Raw genomic sequence first — 14,704 nt, forward strand, 5'->3', positions numbered from 1 at the left:
AGTGGTGGTGCTGTATTGCCATTTGGTAAGTTAGCATTTAAAAACACATATATGCATGGCCCAAAAAGAGAGGCTCTTGATTAGTTAGCACGACCCTATTAGCAGAAGAGCCTTGACGGAGCGAGTGGCTTACCATAAATCTGAAAATTTGTGTAACTGAGAATTCTGTATTTGTATGCACAAGAAGAAATAGCAGCTCCTTATGATTTAATGTTAAATAATAAAAAAATAACTTACTTGTTGTACTTTGTATTTCGGTAAATGTAAGGCTCTCCACCCCGTTTGAGGTCACAGTGTAGATGGTGAATTTGTAATTTACTCCTGGTGACAGCCCAGTCATCTGTACGTTGTTGGTTGCTATATTGTTAGTGTTCAAGTTGCCTGGATCCCCTAACACCTTGTAGGTGTAAGTCTTGTTATTAATATCAGTGGGGATTGTCCAAGTAAGATTCACATAGTCTAACCCCACAGCAGTGACATATAAGCCAAAGACACTGGATGGCCCTAAGTAGCCAAAAATACAGGACTTTAAAACATATTCTAGAATATATTTAGATACACCAAAAGGAAGTAAAACAGTAACAACTTCATATACATATCTTCTGAGACCTTGGATGACACTTGAGGGGTGACATCTGTGCCAATGCTCTTGATTGCCATGCTTAATGCCCTTCTTCTTTTTGTTTGGTTGCTATAGGCAACAAATACAAAAATATATCCCTAAGACTTCTGTCGACGGGGATGCATTAGAATGCTGGGTAATAAATGGAAACTGTTTTAGTATGCCGTTGGTCATTGAAGAGCAGTAATAGGATGGTTCTCATTGGAGAAGTAGCTAATTTAACAGTGGCCTCCATTCGCCAGCAGCCCATCACTTGCATATAGCTTTCCCAGTGAGGGATCAGCAGTCCTAGAGAGATTTCAGTTGGAGTCCATTGAAATTGACCATTGTGAGATGGTGTTACTTTATTGTGAAATACATTGCTTTTCACAGCTTAATTAATTAACGAATGCTGCTGTCCCCATACAGGTCTATTGCAGCAGTGGTCAGCTCTGAATATTAGATTTATTAACCCTATAATACATAACAAAAAAGAGCATTTTGCTACTGCTTATGCCGGCAATTTGGCTCTTCAAATAAATAGAGCCCTAACTGTATTTTGCAATAGAAGTGAAAGAGGTATAATTGTACAATTTACATTAACTTTTTACTGAGCAAATGAATCCTAAGAATTCTCCGTACTTGGCACTTCAACCATTCATATTTGTTTTTATTGCTATGAAATTGTATTCTATAAAGAAATGAAGTGATATCTACTATATAAATGCCTAGTGGCGTGTGTGAAAAAAAACAAAACAAGCTGCAGCGCCACCTGCTGGGCAGAGTTATACACTGACCTATATATTTCTTGAAGGAGAAGTGACAGTTGGGAGTGGTTGGTGGTTGCTGGGGGTGACAGTGGGGAGTTTTTAACACATTAAGTAGCTTGATGAAGGATGTGGCGATGAAGATGAAGGATGAGGTGATGGAGAAAAATGATGAGGTGGTGACATGTGGACAAAACCACGTTAAAAAAGGGCGCTTGCATCGGGAAGTAACGCTCTTCCCCTGAGGAGGCCTGGGCTAGGCCGAAATGCATGACAAAAACCTTTTTAACACCTTAAGTAGCTTGATTTGAATAGAATGCATGAGTATCATGCACGGGTTAACTTGTATTTAAATAATTGTGTGTTGTGGTCTATAAGTTCATCGAGAAGTGATTATTGAGAGCTTTATGGGTAACAAAGTAGTTTTATTTTACTTTAAGTCTTCTGTCTATTGCTGGGCTGCAGGAGAGGGACTGGGTCAGCCCTGTCACTCACCGGACCGTAAGTGCCTCTTCACTCGTGCGTGGCTCTCCAGTATTCCTGCCAGCACCTATCCTGAACCGTGGCCGCCCGCCATCCTGATGGTCTGCGCATGCGCAGATCCTAAGAACTCTTCTGACCTTTGCTTTTAGTTAATTGGTTGATCAGGCAACGCTCCCTATTTAAAGCACCTGTGTTCATTACCTCGTTGCCTGATCTTGGAGTCTCATTCCCTGTGAGTCTCTGAAGGTGTTCCTGTGTACTTCTCCATGTCTTCAGCTTCCTGCTGATTCCTGCTCAACTCATTGCCGGTTTCCAAACCGCTTCAAGTCTCCTGTGTTCTACTATGTCTTCAGTTCCCTGCTGATTCCTGCCGGTTTCCAGACCGCTACAAGTCTCCCGTGTTCTACTATGTCTTCAATTCCCTGCTGATTCCTGCTCTGATCATCGGCGGCTTCCAGTTCGCTATTACCTCCAGTGTTCTACTCGTGTTCGCTATCTCCAGTGATTCCTGCATTTGCTCATCGTTGTTCTACCCGTGTCAAGTTCTCTGCCTGTGTGCTGACCCGGACCCTGATTACCGCTACCACTCACCTGTGGTTTCTTTACTCGTGCTGGCGTGCAGCTGCTCAGCTGTTCCTGTATCCTCTCGTGGACAGCCTGCTCAACTGAACCGCGGTATGCTTACTTTCTATTGACTGTATTCGTTTACTGCATATCCGCTTGGACTGTTCTCCACTTACCCACGGAATCCTCTATCTCCCTGAGACTGTGTTATTACTCCGCATATCTGCTGGGAAGTTTACCTCTTTGTTCAGTCATGAGATACATATGCTAATTGACCTTCTGCTATTAGCCTGGATTCCAGTAGTGAATTCGTCTCTGTCAAGCAGCGCCTGCCACACCAACATAGACTTGTGCATATTGTTTGGGATCAAGTTCCTCGTGCTCTCAGTGTCTACATTCTATGTTTCCACTCATCAACACTTGTACACCTCCTCACCTATTAAGCAGTGGTACAACTTGCTATACGCAGACCACTGACTTCCCCGCTACCAACCTGCACCTGGACAAGTCTCCTCACCTATTAAGCAGTGGTACAACTTGCTATACGCAGACCACTGACTTCCCCGCTACCTACCTGCACCTGGACAAGTCCTCTCACCATAAGCAGTGGTACAACTTGCTGTACGCAGACCACTGACTTCCCCGTTACCTACCTGCACCTGGAACAAGTCCTCTCACTACAAGCAGTGGTACAACTTGCTGTACGCAGACCACTGACTTCCCCGTTACCTACCTACACCTGGACAAGTCTTCTCACTATAGCAGTGGTACAACTTGCTGTCCGCAGACCACTGACTTACCTGTTACCTTCCTGCACTTCTTCACGTCCATCAAGATCCTCGTGTTCATATCTACCTAATCATTAACCAGATTGCTGCTAGTCATTGACTTTTCTATTTGCATCCTCTCACCATCTGCTGAGTCATATGTTCCGCTAGTCACCCTGCTACCAGAGGACCACTGTGTAACCCACACTACTCTGGTAAGATCATCATCTGGTGATATCCTGGGCAAAGACTCCTAGTGCCCGTGACAAGCCCATTATTGAGAAATTCCCTAGCAATGTCATTAGTTCCGTAGCAATCCCAGTGCGGATGTTCCACATTAGTATGCTGGTTGTTAAAAGGAGACTGTCTTAATATGTTGCTGGTCATTGAGGATCAGTAATGAATATGTTGCTTTTAAATTGTTTGAGCAATTTCCACTTCTGTACTGGTTGTTTGAGAGGCATGTTTGGTATCAGTAGCTGATGGGGAGTGCTGGTGCTGTATTGCTATTTAGAGGCTTTTTGGGGTACCTCATGGTAATTTAGCTCTCAATTTAAAAACACATATATTATGTATGGTCAAAAAATAGAGATTCTCGTTACTTAGAGCTAGGACCACCCTATTACCAGAAGCGCCGTGTCCGGGTGGGTGGCTTACCATACATCTGCAAATGTGTGTAACTGAGAATTCTGCATTTTTATGTACAAGCAAGAATAGCAGCTCCTTTACTGGTTATAGTAGTATGCTGGGGGATCTTTTTCTGTATTTGTTCCATTTAGATAACCCCACTCTTGCAAGCACCTGCTATAAACCTATAAATTGATTAAGCAACTTCCACTTCTGTATTGACTTGTTTGAGAGGCATGTTGGTATCAGTTGCTGATGGGAAGTGATGGTGCTGTATTGCCATTTGGTAAGTTAGCTCTCGGTTTAAAAACACATATATGCATGGCCCAAAAATAGAGACTCTTCTTTAGTTAGGACCACCCTATTTGCAGAAGCGCCTTGACTGAGAGGGTGTCTTACCATAACTCTGAAAATTTTTGTAACTGAGAATCCTGCACTTTTATGTACAAGAAGAAATAGCAGCTCCTTATGATGTAATGTTAAATAATAAAAAAATAACTTACTTGTTGTACTTTGTATTTCGGTAAATGTAGGGCTCTCCACCCCGTTTGAGGTCACAGTGTAGATGGTGAATTTGTAATTTACTCCTGGTGACAGCCCAGTCATCTGTACATTGTTGGTTGCTATATTGCTAGTGCTCAAGTTGCCTGGATTCCCTAACACCTTGTAGGTGTAAGTCTTGTTATTAATATCAGTGGGAATTGTCCAAGTAAGATTCACATAGCTTAACCCCACAGCAGAGACATTTAAGCCAGAGACAGTAGATGGCCCTAAGTAGCCAAAAATACAGGATTTTAAAATATATTCCAGAATATATATAGATACACCAAAAGGAAGTAAAACAGTAACAACTTCATATACATATCTTCTGAGAACTTGGTTGACACTTGAGGGGTGACATCTGTGCCAATGCTCTTGATTGCCATTCTTAATGCCTTTCTTCTTTTTGTTTGGTTGCTATAGGCAAGAAATACATAAATATATCCCTAAGACTTCTGTCGATGGGGGATGCATTAGTAAGCTGGGTGATAAATGGAGACTGTCTTAGTATGCCTGTTGGTCATTGAAGAGCAGTAATAGGTTGGTTCTCATTTGAGAGGTATCTAATTTAACAGTGGTCTCCATTCGCCAGCAGCCCAACACTTGCATATAGCTTTCCCAGTGAGGGATCAGCAGTCCTAGACAGATTTCAATTGGAGTCCATTGAAATTGACCATCGTGAGATGGCGTTACTTTACTGGGAAATACATTGCTTTTCACAGCTTAATTAATTAACAAATGCTGCTGTCCCCATACAGGTCTATTGCAGCAGTGGTCAGCTCTGGAAATTAGATTAATTAATCCTGTAATAATAACAAAAAAGAGCATTTTGCTACTGCTTATGCCGGCAATTTGGCTCTTTACTTAAAAAGAGCCCTTACTGTATTTTGTAATAGAAGTGAAAGAGGTATAATTGTACAATTTACATTAACTTTTTACTGAGCAAATGAATCCTAAGAATTCTCCGTACTTGGCACTTCAACCATTCATATTTGTTTTTATTGCTATGAAATTGTATTCTATAAAGAAGTGAAGTGATATATATAAATAATTGTGTGATGTGGTCTATAAGTTCATAGAAAAGTAATTTTTGAACTTTATGGGTAACAAAGTAGTTTTATTTTACTTTAAGTCTTCTATCTATTGCTGGGCTGCAGGAGAGGGACTGGGTCATTAGTTCCGTAGCAATCCCAGTGCGGATGTTCCACATTAGTAAGCTGGTTGTTAAAAGGAGACTGTCTTAATATGTTGCTGGTCATTGAGGAACAGTAATGAATATGTTGCTTATAAATTGTTTGAGCAATTTCCACTTCTGTACTGTTTGTTTGAGAGGCATGTTTGGTATCAGTAGCTGATGGGGAGTGCTGGTGCTGTATTGCTATTTAGAGGCTTTTTGGGGTACCTCATGGTAAGTTAGCTCTCAATTTAAAAACACATATATGTATGGTCCAAAAATAGGGACTCTCGTTCCTTAGAGCTAGGACCACCCTATTACCAGAAGCGCCGTGTCCGGGTGGGTGGCTTACCATACATCTGCAAATGTGTGTAACTGAGAATTATGCATTTTTATGTACAAGCAAGAATAGCAGCTCCTTTACTGGTTATAGCAGTATGCTGGGGATATTTTTCTGTATTTGTTCCATTTGGTTAACCCCACTCTTGCAAGCACCTGCTATTAACCTATAAATTGATTGAGCAACTTCCATTTCTGTATTGATTTGTTTGAGAGGCATGTTGGTATCAGTAGCTGATGGGGTGATGGTGCTGTTTTGCCATTTGGTAAGTTAGCTCTCAGTTTAAAAACACATATATGCATGGCCCAAAAATAGAGACTCTTTTTTAGTTAGGACCAACCTATTAGCAGAAGCGCCTTGATGGAGCGGGTGGATTACCATAAATCTGAAAATTTGTGTAACTGGGAATGCTGTATTTTTATGTACAAGAAGAAATAGCAGCTCCTTATGATGTAATGTTAAATAAAAAAAAAAATAACTTACTTGTTGTACTTTGTATTCCCGTAAATGTAGGGCTCTCCACCCCGTTTGCGGTCACAGTGTAGATGGTGAAACTGTAATTTACTCCTGGTGACAGCCCAGTCATCTGTACATTGTTGGTTGCTATATTGCTAGTGCTCAAGTTGCCTGGATCCCCTAACACCTTGTAGGTGTAAGTCTTGTTATTAATATCAGTGGGGATTGTCCAAGTAAGAGTCACATAGTCTAACCCCACAGCAGAGACATTTAAGCCAGAGACAGTAGATGGCCCTAAGTAGCCAAAAATACAGGATTTTAAAATATATTCCAGAATATATATAGATACACCAAAAGGAAGTAAAACAGTAACAACTTCATATACATATCTTCTGAGAACTTGGTTGACACTTGAGGGGTGACATCTGTGCCAATGCTCTTGAATGCCATGCTTAATGCCTTTCTTCTTTTTTGATTGGTTGACATAGGGAACAAATACATAAATATATCCCTAAGACTTCTGTCGATGGGGGATGCATTAGTAAGCTGGGTGATAAATGGAGAATGTTTTAGTATGCCGCTGGTCATTGAAGAGAAGTAATAGGTTGGTTCTCATTGGAGAAGTAGCTAATTTAACAGTGGTCTCCATTCGCCAGCAGCCCATCACTTGCATATAGCTTTCCCAGTGAGGGATCAGCAGTCCTAGACAGATTTCAATTGGAGTCCATTGAAATTGACCATCGTGAGATGGCGTTACTTTGCTGTGAAATACATTGCTTTTCACAGCTTAATTAATTAACAAATGCTGCTGTCCCCATACAGGTCTATTGCAGCAGTGGTTAGCTCTGAAAATTAGATTAATTAATCCTGTAATAATAACAAAAAAGAGCATTTTGCTACTGCTTATGCCGGCAATTTGGCTCTTTACTTAAAAAGAGCCCTTACTGTATTTTGTAATAGAAGTGAAAGAGGTATAATTGTACAATTTACATTAACTTTTTACTGAGCAAATGAATCCTAAGAATTCTCCGTACTTGGCACTTCAACCATTCATATTTGTTTTTATTGCTATGAAATTGTATTCTATAAAGAAGTGAAGTGATATATATAAATAATTGTGTGATGTGGTCTATAAGTTCATAGAAAAGTAATTTTTGAACTTTATGGGTAACAAAGTAGTTTTATTTTACTTTAAGTCTTCTATCTATTGCTGGGCTGCAGGAGAGGGACTGGATCATTAGTTCCGTAGCAATCCCAGTGCGGATGTTCCACATTAGTAAGCTGGTTGCTAAAAGGAGACTGTCTTAATATGTTGCTGGTTATTGAGGAACAGTAATGAATATGTTGCTTATAAATTGTTTGAGCAATTTCCACTTCTGTACTGTTTGTTTGAGAGGCATGTTTGGTATCAGTAGCTGATGGGGAGTGCTGGTGCTGTATTGCTATTTAGAGGCTTTTTGGGGTACCTCATGGTAAGTTAGCTCTCAATTTAAAAACACATATATGTATGGTCCAAAAATAGGGACTCTCGTTCCTTAGAGCTAGGACCACCCTATTACCAGAAGCGCCGTGTCCGGGTGGGTGGCTTACCATACATCTGCAAATGTGTGTTACTGAGAATTCTGCATTTTTATGTACAAGCAAGAATAGCAGCTCTTTACTGGTTATAGCAGTATGCTGGGGATATTTTTCTGTATTTGTTCCATTTGGTTAACCCCACTCTTGCAAGCACCTGCTATTAACCTATAAATTGATTGAGCAACTTCCATTTCTGTATTGATTTGTTTGAGAGGCATGTTGGTATCAGTAGCTGATGGGGTGATGGTGCTGTTTTGCCATTTGGTAAGTTAGCTCTCAGTTTAAAAACACATATATGCATGGCCCAAAAATAGAGACTCTTTTTTAGTTAGGACCAACCTATTAGCAGAAGCGCCTTGACTGAGAGGGTGTCTTACCATAAATCTGAAAATTTGTGTAACTGGGAATGCTGCATTTTTATGTACAAGAAGAAATAGCAGCTCATTATGATGTAATGTTAAATTAAAAAAAAATAACTTACTTGTTGTACTTTGTATTCCCGTAAATGTAGGGCTCTCCACCCCGTTTGCGGTCACAGTGTAGATGGTGAAACTGTAATTTACTCCTGGTGACAGCCCAGTCATCTGTACATTGTTGGTTGCTATATTGCTAGTGCTCAAGTTGCCTGGATTCCCTAACACCTTGTAGGTGTAAGTCTTGTTATTAATATCAGTGGGGATTGTCCAAGTAAGATTCACATAGCTTAACCCCACAGCAGAGACATTTAAGCCAGAGACAGTAGATGGCCCTAAGTAGCCAAAAATACAGAATTTTAAAATATATTCCAGAATATATTTTGATACACCAAAAGGAAGTAAAACAGTAACAACTTCATATACATATCTTCTGAGAACTTGGTTGACACTTGAGGGGTGACATCTGTGCCAATGCTCTTGATTGCCATTCTTAATGCCTTTCTTCTTTTTGTTTGGTTGCTATAGGCAACAAATACATAAATATATCCCTAAGACTTCTGTCGATGGGGGATGCATTAGTAAGCTGGGTGATAAATGGAGACTGTCTTAGTATGCCGTTGGTCATTGAAGAGCAGTATTAGGTTGGTTCTCATTTGAGAGGTAGCTAATTTAACAGTGGTCTCCATTCGCCAGCAGCCCATCACTTGCATATAGCTTTCCCAGTGAGGGATCAGCAGTCCTAGACAGATTTCAATTGGAGTCCATGAAATTGACCATCGTGAGATGGCGTTACTTTGCTGTGAAATACATTGCTTTTCACAGCTTAATTAGTTAACAAATGCTGCTGTCCCCATAGAGGTCTATTGCGGCAGTGGTCAGCTCTGAAAATTAGATTAATTATTCCTGTAATAATAACAAAAAAGAGCATTTTGCTACTGCTTATGCCGGAAATTTGGCTCTTTACTTAAATAGAGCCCTTACTGTATTTTGTAATAGAAGTGAAAGAGGTATAATTGTACAATTTACATTAACTTTTTACTGAGCAAATGAATCCTAAGAATCCTCCGTACTTGGCACTTCAACCATTCATATTTGTTTTTATTGCTATGAAATTGTATTCTATAAAGAAGTGAAGTGATATATATAAATAATTGTGTGTTGTGGTCTATAAGTTCATAGAAAAGTAATTTTAGTTTTCAGCATTGCAGCAACAGAGCCCAAGGGGTATATTTACTAAACTGCTGCGGGTTTGAAAAAGTGGAGATGTTGCCTATAGCAACCAATTAGATTCTAGTTATCATTTATTTTGTACATTCTACAAAATGACAGCTAGAATCTGATTAGTTGCTATAGGCAACATCTCCACTTTTCAAACCCGCAGTTTAGTAAATATGCCGCCAAGTCTGTGCTTTCTGTTTCACTGCACATACGTGAAGTGGCTAGCTGGGTCATGCATGCTCAAATCCCTCTAGATTGGCCCAGCAAAGTAGTAAGTTGACCTCTACCACTCTGGGCGAGTATTGCCGAAATAGCTGAGTATCACTCAGCTGCCTTATTGATATTGTAATGACAAGCTATGGCTATGGTTCACTTTGTAGAACAGCAAAAATTGTCTATAGAAAATCAGGTCGCTGAATAATTAGCCTCCCTGGTTAGAACATGTGATCACTCAGTACCAATCTGGCAGCACAATCTTCCCAGGAACATTGAACCAATGAGCCAGAAATAAAAAAAGTGAAAACGCAGTAGAGGAGACACTGTTGAGCAGCAGCATTCATTTTAATTCAATCAGGATTAAAATGGAGTCCAGGTGGCTGCCAATCAGAAGAAACAGACGAATGGCATATATCCACCCATATACACAGCTGTACACATATCGAGATGCGTCAGGTTACCATCAGCAGAGTACGCACCTGGTTTACACCAAGCTATCAACATGATGTATTTGCACCCGCCCTCTAGCAGGTACAAAACATACGTCTCCGAACACACATATCTGTATGTTTCTGCAGGTCTGTATGAGTGTGACCTTCTCTCTCCCATTCCGCCTATACAGTCACCAGGAGGCGTATGTGCCAGATACGCATCACTCTGCATCAGCACATATGCATTCATTATCATTGTGGGCCTGCACAGTGCGATTTTGTGCAATTTAGGCTACGGAAAGTGGTGTAAGTTCAACTCGGGCCCATAATACTGGAATGCTGAAAGCACTGTCCTGTGATAGTTACAGTTAGTTGTATATTTTATTTACTGTATGTTGGGGTTATTTTTTGGGGGGAAGGAGGGTGCAAAAGGACTTATTAGGCCTGGGCTTCACCTGGTCTACAAACGGCCCTGCTCATAAATTCTCAAAGTATACCTAACATAAGTCAAGTTATATCGAGCTTTATGTTGTCTATTCAGATGTCTGTTAATGGTGCAGATGTTTGTAGATGATGGTTACTCTTTAAATAAAAGCACACAATACAGCATAAATGATGCCTGTCCAGGCCATGTGTATAGGGAGTGGCCATGACCCTGGCGTACAATGAGATGCCTGTATTATGTAAGGTGTCTCAGCTGTTCTGTCCAGGAACAGATTCAGTTGGTGTCAAGCAGTTCAACAGCCCTAAAACCATAGATGCCTAGTCTACCAGAATGTTCAGGAGACTCCTGAGTTTGTAGGAGTTCTCCCAGACTCCAGGGAGAGCAGTGTTACCTCCTGCATCTGTCTACCTCCCTGTGAAGTGGGTGAGGACGGGGCATAATGACATGATTCACAGTGAATCGCGTCATCCTAGCCCCGCTCCCACCTGTATTCTCCCGCGAATCGCGACATTTGAGCAGTGGGGGGGCCTAGTGACTCGACCTGCTCGGCCTCCCCTCACCACGCATTCGGCAACAGAATCTCCCCTCTGGGATCTCCTGGAGGGCAGATCCTAAAAGTATTCCCTGTCATAGCTGTGGACGGGTTTGGCTCATTGACAGTGGGGTAGAAGATGCTGCAGGTATATGACTGGGAATATGATCTTTACAAGCCTTTGGTGGACTGTACAGAATAAACACCCATAGTACATTGTGTGGCTGTCTGTTGGAGTTATGTATGTTTTGGTTTGCTAGCATGGATTTATAGCTATTCATTTAATAAAATAGTTACCTACTGTATTGTTTTTATTGGGTTGGAAGGGGAGACTTTGCATTTGTGAGGGACTGATAACTGTAATTTGCGCTAAAGTTTCCTAATGCCATATTCACTGTTCGTCAGTGGTTAGTTTTAGGTGGCTAAAGTTCAAATAGGAAAGTTCAGGAAAGTAATCCCTCTTTTTTATATGCTCTCACTCATTGGCTGATTCCTAAAAATAAAAATCACCAACCAATATCGTTCTGCATATCAAATACTGTTCAGAAGTTATTAGCTATTAGAAAAAGAGGGTAATAGTGGGAGACTTAGTTAAATTTTTACCAACCGTACTAATGGCTTTTGTTAGGATAATATATATGTATTTTAAAGAAGCACAGATATAACAACAATACTGTAATTGTATACATTACTTATTTAACAATAGCATGTACTTCATGCTGAAAAAGGGTAGATAAATAGATGATGATGATGATGATGTACCTCATTTGTAAAAAATAAATTACATGTTAAAGAAATAAAAAGCATGAACTTACTTGCTGTACTTTGTATTCCCGGTAATGTAAGGCTCTCCACCCGGTTTGTAGTCACAGTGTAGATGGTGAAACTGTAATTTACTCCTGGTGACAGCCCAGTCACCTGTACATAGTTGGTTGTTATATTGCTGATGTTCAAGTTGCCTGGGTTCCTTACCACTGTGTAGATGTATGTGTGCTTATTAGTATCGGTGGGGAATGTCCAAGTAAGATTTACATGATCTAACCCCACAGCAGAGACATTGAAGCCAGTGACACTGGATGGTCCTAAGTAGACACAAATACAGGATTTTTAATACATGTTCCAGTATATATTTGCTCACAACAAATCACTTTAATGGTCCATTTACTAAAATGTTTTTAAAAGGCTGGTTGTCGATCACCTACTATCTCCAAAATTTAACAAAAAAATTTCATTGGAGCAGCTTTGTGATAATTATCTGTTAGGCCATCCTGGCTGACAGACGCAAGAAAAGTCTTATCGATTCGTCAGTTTTAGAATGATTAAAAATAGTTAAAAGATAGTAAAAAAAAATAATAACATTTCCAGCTATCGCCATCCTGAGATGCTGATAGCAATACATAGGGAGAGATACGACTTTTCTATCTATAATTATAGGGAAATTTACCTGTGTATGTGTATGTCTTGTTCAGGGCCTGATTAAGGGTTCCGGTCGCCCTATGCTAATACGGCCGCAGCGCCCCCCCCCATCCCCCTCTTCCGAATATATAGGTGTATAGGAACACTCCTGAATATGAATGTTCAGGTGTATTCTCCAGCATTCAAATTTAGACAGATTGTGCCATTGTCTCTTACCTGTTCTTGCTCTTCTCTCTTGCAACTTTGTTATCCTATCGCTGGCTTCTGGAAAGTTGGCGTCCTTTTTTGAAAATGCAAAAATGTATTATAATGCAAACCCTGAATGATTAGGCCCTTTAGTTAAAACAAAACACTCCATTATGGCCAGCTAAAAGTACCCCATTGGACAGGCATATATAAGCAATATCTGAATATTTGTTGTCAAATACAAACCTCTACCAGCCCCATCTCACTAATATTTAGTATTCTAGTGATTGCTGAGACCACCCATGTGACCACCACACAATCATGAGATTCTGCCCCCCAAAGCTGCTCTATTTTTTAAATACCCCCGCAGCCATTTTCCTTAACCACAACCCCCCCCCCCCCCACAGCCATTTTCCTTAACCCCTGCTGCAGCCATTTTCTTTACCTCCCACCCTGCATCCATCCCCCTTGCAGCTATTTTCCTTACCTTCACTCTGTAGCTATCCTCCCCCCCATCACATCAAAACTCCCCCAGTCACATATATCAGCCCCCCTCCTCTGCCCTCCTTCATACATATCAACCTCTCTCCCTCCCTATAGATTTTCATGGCAGCCCCCCCCCCCCTCCCACCCTATAGATTTGTATGACAGTCCCCCTCTCCCTCCCTATACATATGCATGACAGTCCCCCCTCTCCCTCCCTATAGATATGCAGGGCAGTTCCCCCCCCTCCCTATACATATGCAGGGCAGTTCCCCCCCTCCCTATAGATATGCAGGGCAGTCCCCCCCCCCTCCCTATAGATATGCAGGGCAGTTCCCCCCCCTCCCTATAGATATGCAGGGCAGTTCCCCCCCTCCCTATAGATATGCAGGGCAGTTCCCCCCCTCCCTATAGATATGCAGGGCAGTTCCCGCCCCCTCCCTATAGATATGCAGGGCAGTTCCCCCCCCCCTCCCTATAGATATGCAGGGCAGTTCCCCCCCTCCCTATAGATATGCAGGGCAGTTCCCTCCCTCCCTATAGATATGCAGGGCAGTTCCCCCCCCTCCCTATAGATATGCAGGGCAGTTCCCCCCCCCTCCCTATAGATTTGCAGGGCAGTCCCCCCCCTCCCTATAGATATGCAGGGCAGTTACCCCCCCCCCCTCCCTATAGATATGCAGGGCAGTTCCCCCCCCCCTCCCTATAGATATGCAGGGCAGTTCCCCCCCCCTCCCTATAGATATGCAGGGCAGTTCCCCCCCCTCCCTATAGATATGCAGGGCAGTTCCCCCCCTCCCTATAGATATGCAGGGCAGTTCCCCCCCTCCCTATAGATATGCAGGGCAGTTCCCCCCCTCCCTATAGATATGCAGGGCAGTTCCCCCCCCTCCCTATAGATATGCAGGGCAGTCCCCCCCCCTCCCTATAGATATGCAGGGCAGTTCCCCCCCCCCTCCCTATAGATATGCAGGGCAGTTCTCCCCTTCACTTACCTGTAGTTGTGCCAGCGTCGTTCCTCTCCTCAGATCAGCAGATATGAAGTGAAGACGTCCTGCTTCCTGTCTGCTGCACAGCAACAGGCAGCCTGGCGATTGGCTGTGTGTTGCTAACCACTGACCACCAATGCTTTTGATCGTCGAGCCCTCCACCCCCCCGCGGCGACCCCCCCTCCCCCACCCCGAAAAAAAAAAATGAATGAAAAAAAAAAAAAAAGAATGAAAAAAATAAATAAATCCCCGCAGCGCCGCGCCCCCCGGGACCCAGCGCCCCAGGCTGCAGCCTGGTCAGCCTAGTGGTTGATCAGGCCCTGGTCTTGTTACAGGATTTTCAAAACATATTCCAGTATATATTTAGATACTCCAAAAGAAAGTAAAACAGTCATAACTTCATATACATATCTTCTGAGAACAGGGTTGACTCGTGAGGGGTGCCATCTGTGCCAATGCTCTGGATTGCCACATT

At 42.0% G+C, this 14,704-nt stretch overlaps 1 protein-coding gene across 1 annotated transcript in view; it reads right to left on the reverse strand.

The window, feature by feature from the left end:
- The window catches only part of PTPRH (protein tyrosine phosphatase receptor type H), a 152,685-nt gene that overhangs the window by 57,498 nt on the left and 80,483 nt on the right, over nt 1-14,704 (reverse strand). The window contains exons 5-9 of the mRNA XM_075189606.1: nt 11,971-12,237; nt 8,379-8,645; nt 6,347-6,613; nt 4,313-4,579; nt 238-504 (exon numbers count right to left, since the gene is read on the reverse strand). Of these exons, the coding sequence (XP_075045707.1) occupies nt 238-504; nt 4,313-4,579; nt 6,347-6,613; nt 8,379-8,645; nt 11,971-12,237 (1,335 nt within the window). The remainder of the gene's footprint in view (nt 1-237; nt 505-4,312; nt 4,580-6,346; nt 6,614-8,378; nt 8,646-11,970; nt 12,238-14,704) is intronic.

This window comes from Mixophyes fleayi, chromosome 11, assembly GCF_038048845.1.
Source record: "Mixophyes fleayi isolate aMixFle1 chromosome 11, aMixFle1.hap1, whole genome shotgun sequence".
NCBI lineage: Eukaryota > Metazoa > Chordata > Amphibia > Anura > Limnodynastidae > Mixophyes > Mixophyes fleayi.